Raw genomic sequence first — 12,239 nt, 5'->3', positions numbered from 1 at the left:
CAAGGTTTTGGGTACGTTGGTTGCAATCTGTAAAGAACTTTAAATTTCATCGTCAGTCAGCATCTTTTTTATAACGTATTTTTAGCCAAAATAGCAAAGAAATATGTAATTTATAGCACCGTTGTTAAAACAAATATATGCACACAGCTGTGTATTAATGCCTACGTTTCCCGAAAATGGAATTTAAAGGCCCATTATTTTTAGTACAATTGTTTTGTAATGATATGAAGAAGTGGGAGAATTCTCGGTGATGACGAGCCGGGAAACAAAACGCCAACTCGGCTATAACCAACGTCATCTAAATTGTACAAGTAAAAGTATTAACAGTTTCGAAAACTAGTTGTTATAAGTCGCTGGTCGCTGTTTGGTGGTTTTATTTACAGTTTCAGTTTTTGAATGAAATTTTGGCATCGTTGTCGTTATTGTAAAAGCTGCATCCTACTATTACCCACCTACCACTCGCGGTACAGCTACCGTTCGTGTTGGTTTAAACGAGTAAACTAGTAAAAATGGTATTTCCAAGTGAGGTGTTAAGTTAAGCTTTGTTATTTGTTCTCATCCTTTCGTTATTTATAACTACGCTGAAAAGCTAATTTTAGAGATTTCATCATTAGTAATAATTGAAGATGGAGCTTTAATTATTTGTAGGTAGTCCTAATTTTAATTGGAATGGGATTAATAGTTTCTGCTTAAAGCTGTCTAATTTTTTTTTCATTTGTTTTTATTCATCACTCTGTATCACCCTTCAACCTTCAATCACATTTCTTGAGATCACTAACTGATGGAATTAAAATAAGGCATATTCCATTGCAATTATTTCATTAAGTTAAGTTGATTGAAATGTGTTATAAAATTTTTCAAAAATTGTAAGTTTACATGTCTTCGTGTTAATGTCTTTGAAACTTTTTAATTCGCTTCACGTTAGGTTTTTCTTTCATTTGTTACTATAACGTTATACGTCGGAGCTGAAAAAAATGTCCTTTAACAGCAGAAAGAGTGGGGCTTATTCCCACAGTGACGAACAAGTAGGCTAAACACAATTTTAAGGTTGTCCTTGCCTGAAAAGCTGCATCCTTATATGTAGTCTTACGCAGCAAAGCGAGAATTGTAAGTGCCATCCAAACTGGTATGGAACCTACTAAAGTATTGGCCTTCCTTTCAATGGGCTACAACAACCCTTACTGTATCGTGTGGTTCTTACAACCGAACCTGGTTTCGACGGAGGCGTGAAAATTTATGCTTTTAAATTACCAGAAACCTAGATGGGCCAGGGCATTCAATATTTTTTTTATTCCCCACCTGGATTCAGCGTGAATGGCTTGGAGCCATGGAATTGGTAGATATTAGCTTAAAAAGCGTTGCTTCTACGAATAACTCTTTGTAGAATTCCAACCGTTGTAGAAACCCAAGCCGGCGCTGTTAATTAATTGTATTGCTATGTTCATACTTAGTTGTAATCCTATTTATATTTATTGCTGTTTACCGAAGCATTAACTCAGATGGAAGTGGCTCAAGTTCAATTCACAGGAGATCAAGGAAACACACCATTATGGCAAAAACGTCTAGCTTTCCAACTCAATGATGATGAAGGGAAAACAGGCGTATCTTAACTTGTGAATTTTTTAGAGGACGAAAATAGCGATTAAATTTATTCTATATCTTACAAAAAATAGTAACTTATATTAAATCTTAACTTATTATCCTTTCGATAAATAGATTTTTGTTTGATTTTAGCCTTTATTATTTACGAACTTAAAGGTAATTGCAGTGATGGGCGCAGGCAACCCCCAATGTCAAACTGATTTGACAAGGTAAAGGTAACAAAAATATATTATGACGTGAAGCAGACCAATTCGTCATTGCTAATTGCCAATCGGAAGACATAATTATTACCGAAAAAAAATGCAGATAAATTTACTGATGTATGGGTATTTGTTTGCTTATTCAAACGTCATATCACCTATTGTTCCACATAAAAGATTTTCAAACATGAACAACGCTCAACCAGATATTTCTTTATTTTGTCAGACAATATTCATTCATGACGCCAGTTTTTTTATTTCTTGGTCATAGAAGAAGGGAGAGATTAGTTTAATACGTAAATGATTCCCCCCAAAACTACTGTGACTTTTAGAGGCCATTTTAGGTGGTATTCATGACATGAGCGAAGAAGGTTTGACTATTAAGTCTGTTATCAAAGATAACATGGGTCACTTAAAAAAATCGTCGACTCCCAGCTTATATTGCCCATTCTCATTCCGGAAGAATTGGTCGTGCTTAATGCCGCTCATAGCGAAATAGAACTATCGGTGTGTCTAGTAGCAAGCTTTAAAAATTATGTCTATACAAACAATTTATTTTGAAATTATAGTGTTTTTTGTGTGCAGATGCAGAATCGTCATCGGACATTGGGGATTATTACCCGCTCTTTCGTATTCATTTGAAACGCTTTTCGCAGCGATTTGATGAATTTAAAAACTGAAATCCGGACGGAAAAATTCTTCTTGGATAAAAAAATCCTCCGTCAAATAGATGAAAATTATTGAAACTCTATTTCAGTCAAGTGACAACTTGAACCATTATATTTCATGATACAGAGAGAAAACTCTAACTACTGCACCATTTTAATAGCACCTTCGACGAGGAAGCGAAACCATGTAAACTTAAAGCCGTCACCAACAACAAAGTTTTAAAAACCCTCGACATTTTAGATTGAAATGTTTCTATATTATCTTTTCAGGATGTCATCACAGTGTGACTCTTTAAAAAAAATCTAATTTTCATCATGTAAGTCAGGCTGTGATCATGCAAGAAAGTTGCTGGGGATCTCCTGTGTTGAGGGTTTTTATTTTTTAAGAAATTTTTTTTATTTGTTTCTCCATCTTAAAAAATATTGTTTAAGCTATTTTTCATGGTGAAGTGTTTCTTCTTGAAGTTTTTATTTGTGTTTGTTTGTTAATGTTGTGGGCAGATTCGTTTGTCATTTGTTTTAGGTTATTTTTGGTTTGTGAAGAATGGAATATGGGAATATGGGAATATCGTTAGCGAGGAGTGTTTGCCCAAATTTCATCAAATTCACTGCGAATCTGGTGAAATAAAAAAAATCGTTTTTACAGCCAAGCAACTTTATCTTTTCACATGTCCCTTGGTTCCTATTCGTTCGTCATTGATTTTGTTATTTACAAGAAACAGAATAAGTTTTTTACTTTACGTTCCTCTCGTTCAGTTAGTATATACAGAGTATGGGATGGATAAAAACATTTTCAGATCTTTGTTCACAATGGCATTGTTCTTTATAAAAGGAAACGAATTGGTTACAATTGCCATCTTTCTCAGGTTTGGTTGAATTTGGTACTACCAAGAAGATCCCATACCACTAAAGTTTGTCACCATACGGTGAGCCCATTCACATCATCACAGTAATCAAACAATAAAACGGTCAGTTCATGTCAAATGGTAACTTAATATGCAATACAAAGTAAAACTGTAAGGAAATAAACTTTCTTTTAAAATAAAGTAAATACTAATATTGACCCGGTAACTTTTGTTCAATTACATTTGTTTACTAGATTTTTCCCCCTTACGGCTGCTACAGCGTCGTTTTCCCTTTCTTCAAACTGCTCCATTATAGAGTGAAGGATACCAGACAGTCTCTTTGCGTCCTGGTACAGCGGAATTTTGGAACAGATGACAAACAGCAACTCCTTGGTGGTTATCTGACGCACATCTCGAAATGTTTTCAATTGCAGCCCTTAGTCCGGAAAAATGACCTTGGACAACGATGACTTCGACACCGTAAGATGCAACATATTTTAAGAAAGCTGCCTAAGAAGTAAACGTTGCTATTTATTACCTATGTTTCACGAATGCTACTCAAACAATCCTTACTAAACACTTGTGGTACAAAAGAAAGCAGCGAAGGTGTAGCATGGCCAAGTAAATTAATTTGTTTTCACGAAAAACATAAACTATAGGCCTACGGTAAAGAAGTGATGTGATCGGTTCGTTCCTGCCTGCAGTCGAGCCACTGATATCCCTATCCTGTCGGTTTCAGCATCTGATCATTGCGAAATGATGCGTTTTACATGTTCCGTGGCTAGCAGTAATAATGGCAAGCCATCTTAAAGAACGATTTCGGTATGTGACCCTCAATATATTCCATAATTTGCAGGTGATAGCAATAGTCACATTGCTTTACTTGTCCGGCTGACATATGTCACCATTTCAATTGTAGGTATAAATTAATCCATGGGAACGCTAGCTCCACTGGAAATACGTGTAATAACCGAGAAAATATAGGTTTCAAAGTCGGAAATGATGCGGTATTTTCCGCGCGTGGTGATGGGCGGATAGAGTTTTATAGCCAATGACGACAGACCACCCTTACAACATTGTTCACGGGTTTCTTTGATATTTTCTAAGTTGTAGACAACGTTGTAGCAGTCGGAACATTTATGCTCAAAAGATTTCTGGTACCATGGATGACTACTGAAGTGAATGTAAACGTTTGATGTCGTGATTTCAAACATCCCTAGCATGCATCATTCCTGACGTGCCTGTTACACAACAGAAAAGTTAGAAGTCGCGATCTTCAATAGTTTTTAGATAGAAACCACATTGGCGGCATTAATAAGCGCTTGGAGGAGCATTTTTGCAACTGATATGTGGTTTCTTATCTTCTGCTGTCTTCAGGTGATAGGGATCTACCAATGAGGCGCCAACTCCAAAAAGTTAAACTTAAAATGTCAAAAGAAATTTTTTGACGTGATCCAAAACATAAATTTAAAAAAATTTTGCTCTTTTCGTCGGCAAAAAGAAGAAAAAAAAATATTTCGGTGAAGTAAAAGGTAAAAAATAAAATTTTTAACCATGCTTGAGGGGAATACGATGCACACCTATCATAATTTTTAAAAGTTCATTAGGCTCATCGCTATACTTTCGTTTATCGATGGTTGTGAAACACAGCGTTTTCAAGCTGTTAAAAAGCTTTGATGTAATTCTAGCCACTCAACTTATTGCCTTGTTAAAAGAAGTCGACACGAATAATTTCAGAACTTTTAATAAACTCGAGTATGAAGAAAAAATAGCTAGTTTTGAATATGCCATTCCCATTGGTGAATTTATTCGTGATCCCATGCTAAAAAACTCATGAAGAACAGTTTGTTTTGTTGATAAATTTGTGAGTGACCCGTTACGATTTAAATTCTCTTTTAGGAAGAAAATTGCGCTTCAAGAAGCAGTTAGGATGTCAAAACGCATTTTTGAAGATTACTCAAAACAGTACACCTTTTCTCGTACGATGGAAAAGCGGAAGAGCTCAATGCGTCGGGAAACTTCGACTAAAAATAAACCTCGTTCTGACAATGTGCCATCAAACGTTGGCGTTGGTCGAACTACGGCTGGAGCAGTAGAATCGGTCACTACGGTTGCAGCAGCAACCACAGAACAGCTCACCAGAAAAGGAAAAACCCTTCACGAATGCGTCATGAAGTGGTTCAGAAACACAAAGCTGTTTGTTGAGAAAAAAATTGCCTATCTTCCAAACGAATTCGAAATTATTGCTGAAAGCAGTTCAATAAAGTATTTGAAGTGCAATTCAATAATTAAGACTGATGTAGATGAAAACGGTTGCTGGGAGATAAATTGCTTCGAAAATTTTCGTTCCCGGTTTTACAACGTTACTAAAGTGGATGTACGAACAGTTGGTGTTGAATAAGAACAAAAAAACTAGAAAATGAGACTTCACAAATAAAGCACTTGTCCCCTTTTGTGTATACTTTTATCGTATGGCGGGTAAAAACTCATGTGAAGTTCTGTATACCAATTTTCACGGCGCCGTACCTTGTCAACGTCCAATCAAATCAAGGCTCTCTCGATACGATGGATCCGTGCCGGAAGGCGTAGTAAACGTCAAGTACTTCAATGATTTTCTCATTCAAAACAATTTGCCTCTCATTGTATCTGTTAGTCAAGAGTGCACCGCAATTGTGTTACAGAGAGATTATGACACCGCCTCTAATTCCGTGATGGTGTTAGTTTGCCAATGGAAACGAACGGACTAAGAAATGATAAAGGCGAAGTAGTCACAGATATTAGGCCTAAATCAATTATTGGCGTGTTTGAAGAGTTCTCTCGAGCAATGCTGGTGCTTGTAGTTATGGCACAAACCCTAATCAACGGCATTCCACCAATCCACATTCTTTCTTTTACGGACAACAAATTCACGGCGGAGGACGTAAAAGCTCGGATGCATTCCATTATAATCATGCACGTTAGCAGCGGAAGGTGTTCTTGCTCCAGTTTGTTCCAGAGACGGAGATGACCACGAAATAAAATTTATGCATGAGACGGAAGAGTCTACCAGTTCCAAAAAGTATGCATTTTCTGTTTTTCTCGATTTAAGTTCGTCTTCTAATTGTTTCATTTTAAAAAATCGTTTGTAAAGGTTTTCCTGTTGGCCAGGAAACGCTCTATTCTCTTCTATTGAAGACATATTTCTATTTTGCTGTTATTAGGATTGGATGTGGCATATCAGTCCAAGATCCCGTTCATTTAGGTATAAAGCAATCAAATGGTTTATTAATAGTAAAGAAGTAATAATAAGAAACTTCAATTATTCCAGTGGCGAAAAAGCGAATGAGATTAATTACAACGGGAAAATTTTTAGCGATTGGTAATTACATTGCTTCTTCCGTTCACTTGCAAAAACCTCATGAATCAAAATGAGAATGGTCGACATCTGCTGAAACCTGAGGATCTCAACGCACAGGATAAGATGATAAGATAATACGATCAGATCGGCAGAGAGATTTCATGTCATCCCTGTGTTTCCCAACTACTTCAACATGTTGAAGGTAATAACTATGAAGACGAATTCTTTAAGAGTAAGTTCAACATTTTTTTGTTATCTGTGTGAATATAAATAGGTTTGGAAGCGACACAGTTGTATCTCACTCGACTTTGGCGCTATTGGATCACCTCCGATAAAGCTTACACACTGGCAGACATTTTTATGACACTAAACGTGTATCTTTGCGCCAAGTTTAACGCCCACGCTCTGGTACTTATAATATTATAATTTAAAGACAAACTTCTACCATTGTTTCAAACCATGGCTGTGTACCGGCCAACCATGTGTAAGCTACTTCAGAGGTAGCTGCTCTTGCACTGCGAACTGCTAAACAATGGTGAACTTCACCGCTCGCGAGTTTTTTCAAATCTCGATGCCGCAAAATTGATGCAACCATCAGCACTACAGCAAATGGAGTGATCATTCGATCTAAACCAACCAGAAATTCCTTTTAATATTGTTTTTCTGTCATAAATAGGTTTGCGAGTATCCGGCAAGTAAAAGTATTGCTTCAATAAGCAGCTAGCTGAGCAACTCATAAGTATTTAAAAAAAATAAAAATAAAAACCCAACCTCGTCGGCCGATTGTGAACCTCTTGACGAGAGCGATTACTCGCATTTGACCGAGCCGAAGATATTTTCAGCAGAGAGTCTCACAGTGGCGGTTTGCTACTTAAAAACGGGTACTGGCTTGTTCAAATCTACTAAAAGAACTATTTGGGTACTTAAGTCGTTGTATCGGGAAAAAAAAGGCTCGAGTACCGAATAGTCACCCTAACTCCAACTCTTCCTTTCTACCTCATCACCCACCTCCCCTCGCCTAATATTCATTCCCACCTCTCGACCACCACCCACTCCCACCACCAACCATCACCACCCACCAGTTAGAGGAGGGGAAAGGGGCAAAATGTCGACTGCTGGACTTTACACAGAGTGGCCAATCTCCTTATCTCTGGTTGTAGGCCTATCTTCGTAATTGCATGTCTCACTACATGTTTGCGCTCATTCCCGGGATCTTCTCAGTAGTACCAAATGCCGAGAAAGATGGCAATTGCAAACATTTTCTTTTTCTTTAATAAACAGCCATGCCATTGCCAAAAAATACATTTTGCAATGTTTTAATCTATCCAAATCAAGTGCTAAATGCTAAGCCAGTAGTTTTTGGACAAAATGCTGAGCCAGTAGATTTTGGACAAACTGCTGAAGTAAGGAGGACGACCCCGTTGACACCCTCCTGAAAAACTGGACTGGGGTGCGCGGTTCTGCTTGTGTGGATCAGCCGCCTGGTCCGGCTCCTGTGGATCAGCCTGCACAAACGGCGCTACCAGGTGGACGTCAGGATGGTCCAGAATCCAGATCTTTTTCTGGATTATTATGATTCCGAAATTTTGTATTATTATTATTATTATGGAATGAAAATAAACTGGGAGCTTCCCAGAATTACTTGTTAGAAGAAAACATAAAAATGTGAAAAACTACTTATTTGATAGATTATTATTTTATTGAAAATTGGTCTCCATAAGAAGTCTGTGCTAATTTTGGGATCTTTTACCACAATCAAGATTTTCGATCTTTTCCATGCCTGGCAACTCAGCATTTCTTCACGTGAATCTCATGAAATGTGGAAATCACATCCTTTTCCTAAGAAAATTGGGAAAAGCATAAATGTATTGCATAAATTTAAAACCTACATTTAACATTTAAGCTACTAGGAAATGTTTTCGTCCTATAATATTTAAATATACAAACTATTTGAAAATGGCGAAAGAGGGCATAAAATAAAGGAGCTCAAAGAAACGTAAACTGGTCATTGGGGAACTCTGGTGGGATTTTGTTGAATTGCTAGCGTGTGCAATGAGTAGTAGGCCCTTTTTGTTTGGTAAAGGGAATTGTTTTGTTATTTGATTTAACCGTCGAGTATTCGTTGATTCAGACTCAGAGTAATGAAATGAGATGACGTGGTTCGACGTTCGCAATCGTTTTATGAAGTGTTAATATTTCACTAAAACTGCTCGCAACCCAAAGCGTTTTATAAACTATAACCATATTTTATATAGAAAACTTGGGAGAGAACTCTGTACGTTCATTTCACACAATCGTGTGAGTAAACTAATACTGTATAAATTTACTTTTTTAAGTTGCAATTTCATAACTTTAAGACGCGCTATGTGATTGTGTGCCAGTAACATTTCAAACGTATTTGTGAATTCCTTTTCGTAAGAAATACAGAAAGTATTTCTTTAGGAATGCCTTACATTTCAATTTTTTATTTTTATTTCAGGTGTATTTTGGAAATGGATCAAGTAACAGTGAAAGGGCAACATGATTTCAGTAGGTCTCGTAGTGGACGGCTACTGATTCCAAGACTTAAAACCTGGACAGGTTCATTTATTCAGTGATAATTATATGTCAATTGTGTTCTAACACTTTAATTAATAGGAGAGAAGGTTACTGTAAGTAACCAAGGTCATGTGGAAGTTACCGAAGGTAAACCAGATTTCACTTCAACATTCAAGTCTGAACGTGCATTTTTGAGGATGGAACCTTCTTTTAACCTTTCCCAAGTAATTTCATTTGTGTAAGTTCTAAGAATGTAACTATCTCATACCTACTTTTCTATTTAGGTTTTAGTTAGAAGTCAAGAAATGAAACAAAGGAAAATGGCAAAATCTTTCAGTGAATATGATTCAGCAAAACAATTACACCCTATAAACTTAAAAGGTGGACAGCCAAAAGGTGTGACAACTGACAAGTGTAAAACATTTTGTCAAGTTCTAAATTCACTGTCGATTATAGTTAAACCAGGAAAAATATTAGAGAGAAATAATGCAGATCGCAATAAAACACCAACCAAAAGGAATTCAATGAGGATCTCTGAAAAATGCAATTTGTTGAGCACTGTTCCATCATTTAAAACAATGCCTCTTACAACAAAAGGAAATCAAAGAAAAAAGGTTCTGGTTACTAAAACTAAAACTCCGTCTCCACGTAAAACCTTAAGAAAGCAACGTTCTCAACGCAACGAAGTATGTTAAAGATGAAACCTTTTTAATCCGTTTTTTGTTGTAGTTATGCCAAATTTTACCTTTTTGTTTAACAGGATGAATTTGAAATTGATATATTTGGTCCTGAATTTCAACCGGTTGTTGTCATGGTCCGACTTTTACCTGAACAAATATTGTCACTCACAGAGAAGAAATGCGAGAAGTTAGCTGAAACTCCAAAAAAAAAAAGTGCAGATCCTAAACGCAAAAAACATCCCGACATTAAAAGAAATGCAAGACAAAAGGCGAAATTAAATCAAGAAAATACTGATCTCTGTTGTAGATTATCTAATCAGCGTCAACCTCGTACCGTAAAAGAAACCCAGCAGCTGTTGAGTTTTTTGAATCGTTCAAAAGATTGCGAGGTATTTGAAGACGAAGCTGCTAGTACTGCAGCTTTCTTCCAAAATTCGCCAAGTCGAACAGATAAGAAGTTACTGAGCGAAGTATAATTAAGTTATGGTTTTTGTCACATTTGTTAAACTGTTACATTCATGGCATGTTTTAACTGTACACACAGGCTGCTGAATTATTGAATGATGATTTTGAGTGTAATGATAATTTAAGCATGAGGACACTATCAGAAAGGGAATCAAGTCCGATGTCGTCAGCTGTGTCACCTATTGGATCCCTTCATGAGATAGATGCCGAGATTTCAGGACGAGAGGATAGCTTGATGAGAGGATCCCCTATACTCGAAAATGCTTCCGAGTAAGTACTAAACAAAAGTTTAAATAATTTCCTGTTCCTTCCGTTAAATTTTTGTCGCAATAGGTTTCGGCGAGCCAAACTTCTGCATAGAACAATAAAAGGCAGGGCAAAGCTATTGAAAAAGGCTCAGAAGAACAATCATTGCCAGGAGGATTTCTCGTCGGATTTAGTAATTGGGACTTCCACTCCGAGCTCATCTCAGTTACTGAAACCACGAATGATACGAGCTTTAGAAAAGGATCTAAAAGAGAAAGCCACATCATCTCGTGAACGGTGGGATTTTTCAACGTATTACCGTGGCAATTTACTTCATGTTTCAATTAATTCAGACTCTGATGAATCTAGTACAGTAGACCCCTTAGACGAGATTTAGCTCGCAATATTCCCCCCTAAACCGCCGTGCGTATTTGTTTCAGGAAAATTAAATACAATTTTTTGGTCGTGGGTTTATTATTGAGATATTTGTTGTGCTCTTGTGCTGTATTTATGCAATTCTGTGGAATGCAATTTCAAAAGATTCGTTTTGCAACATTTTCCTTTTGTTTTTCTACTTCTTAGAGACGTGTCGTCGATGATGTCGATTTCGTTTTGTGTGAAGAAAAACTTTTGAAATACCACCTGATCAGTAACTAGTTTAAGAAACAAGTATCCATAATTAATTTCCCCACGTTGTATGAAAACACTTCTATTAGAAATATTGGTGCTCAGATGATGGTAGTAGAGAAAGATAAGGATACTTCAGTGTGGCTCGACTTGTACTAGTAACTCCACACGCAAGTACACGTCCATCCAACGTGAGCGCCAATGAAAGCTGTGAGCCGCAAACCACTTTGCATATTCGTATGTCATTGTCAAGTAAAGGACGTACAGATTGGGGGGATTCACCCGAGACGCAATCTGATAGTCCAAGCTGGCCAACTCCTAGCTCCTTTTGACCCCACGTCCAGGCAGACGGAAAAGTAAATCCCTTCCCAACGAAACCAGACGATCAAGTTAAAGTTCGATAGATTTTTCTCGATCTGTCGATATTATTCGAAGAAGCGTAGAATTGAGGGATAAACTTGACGATCCATTGAATTTCCATCGTTAGTGACGACTCCATGAGGTTTCTTTTACATTTTACATTTAACGTTTTACATAAATGCAAATGTGTTGATAAATTCGGATCATAAAGTGGGAAAAAAATTATTACCTGCAGGTAACGTTATGGCTTGGCTTATTTGACAGTCTTTTGGTTTGGCTTTTGTGGATGCTGCTAAGTGCGATAATTCATCTGTCGCTACTTTTGCTTCATCGAGAGCCTTTTCGACTTTTCTCTCCATATGAATTTCAAGAAAAATTCTTCTTTGCTGACCAAATTTAGGATTTCTGTCATTTGCTTCGAGGTCATTTGGATCTTTTCATCATTCAGTAATTCAATCACCTTGACAAGCATGTTGTTTAGTTTTTCAAAAGAAAATATATACAAACTGTCAATCAAATACCTTCACGAGATCATCAACTTTGACGACTCTATCACAAACTTGATCAATCTGCCCAAGGAGTTGGACAATTTTGAAGCTTCGTCGAATTCTCCACGGCCTGCTGTCTTCGGATTGAAGCAATTAATTCTCCTATGAAGACAATCTCTTCAA

The 12,239-nt window shown here is 37.0% G+C and overlaps 1 protein-coding gene and 1 long non-coding RNA gene across 6 annotated transcripts; one reads left to right on the top strand and one right to left on the bottom strand.

Annotated features, from left to right (window-relative positions):
• The first annotated feature begins 8,688 nt into the window (after positions 1 to 8,688).
• Positions 8,689 to 11,138, top strand: LOC124203192. 5 transcript variants are annotated; one of them, XM_046599865.1, is made up of 8 exons: positions 8,689 to 8,950; positions 9,132 to 9,232; positions 9,290 to 9,414; positions 9,475 to 9,586; positions 9,647 to 9,876; positions 9,951 to 10,340; positions 10,415 to 10,605; positions 10,669 to 11,138. In XM_046599865.1, exons 2-8 carry the CDS (start codon positions 9,145 to 9,147, stop codon positions 10,976 to 10,978), a joined length of 1,446 nt encoding a protein of 481 aa, XP_046455821.1. In that variant the 5' UTR covers positions 8,689 to 8,950; positions 9,132 to 9,144; the 3' UTR covers positions 10,979 to 11,138. The 5 variants fall into 5 exon arrangements, with proteins under 5 accessions (XP_046455821.1, XP_046455824.1, XP_046455820.1 ...); XM_046599868.1 differs by having other exon boundaries at positions 8,709 to 8,950; positions 9,475 to 9,571; XM_046599867.1 differs by having other exon boundaries at positions 8,711 to 8,927.
• LOC124203195 lies at positions 10,900 to 12,081 on the bottom strand. Its single transcript, XR_006878459.1, has 2 exons — positions 11,798 to 12,081; positions 10,900 to 11,714 (listed from the first exon to the last, which is right to left on the bottom strand). It is a non-coding gene; the product is annotated as an uncharacterized LOC124203195 (long non-coding RNA).
• Between the last annotated feature and the right edge of the window lie 158 nt (positions 12,082 to 12,239).

The sequence above is a fragment of the Daphnia pulex genome, chromosome 9 (assembly GCF_021134715.1).
Source record: "Daphnia pulex isolate KAP4 chromosome 9, ASM2113471v1".
In the NCBI taxonomy this organism is placed as follows: domain Eukaryota; kingdom Metazoa; phylum Arthropoda; class Branchiopoda; order Diplostraca; family Daphniidae; genus Daphnia; species Daphnia pulex.
Note: the sequence above shows the minus strand (reverse complement) of the source record. Positions and strands in the feature narration are given on the sequence as shown.

Bases quoted from the DNA above. Each gene is read 5' to 3' on its own strand.
- LOC124203192 (XM_046599864.1), top strand. From the start codon at position 9,145: ATGGATCAAGTAACAGTGAAAGGGCAACATGATTTCAGTAGGTCTCGT. The intron at 9,233-9,289 runs GTTCATTTATTC...TTTAATTAATAG, and splicing joins AAGACTTAAAACCTGGACAG to GAGAGAAGGTTACTGTAAGT. The intron at 9,415-9,474 runs GTAATTTCATTT...TTTTCTATTTAG, and splicing joins CTTCTTTTAACCTTTCCCAA to GTTTTAGTTAGAAGTCAAGA.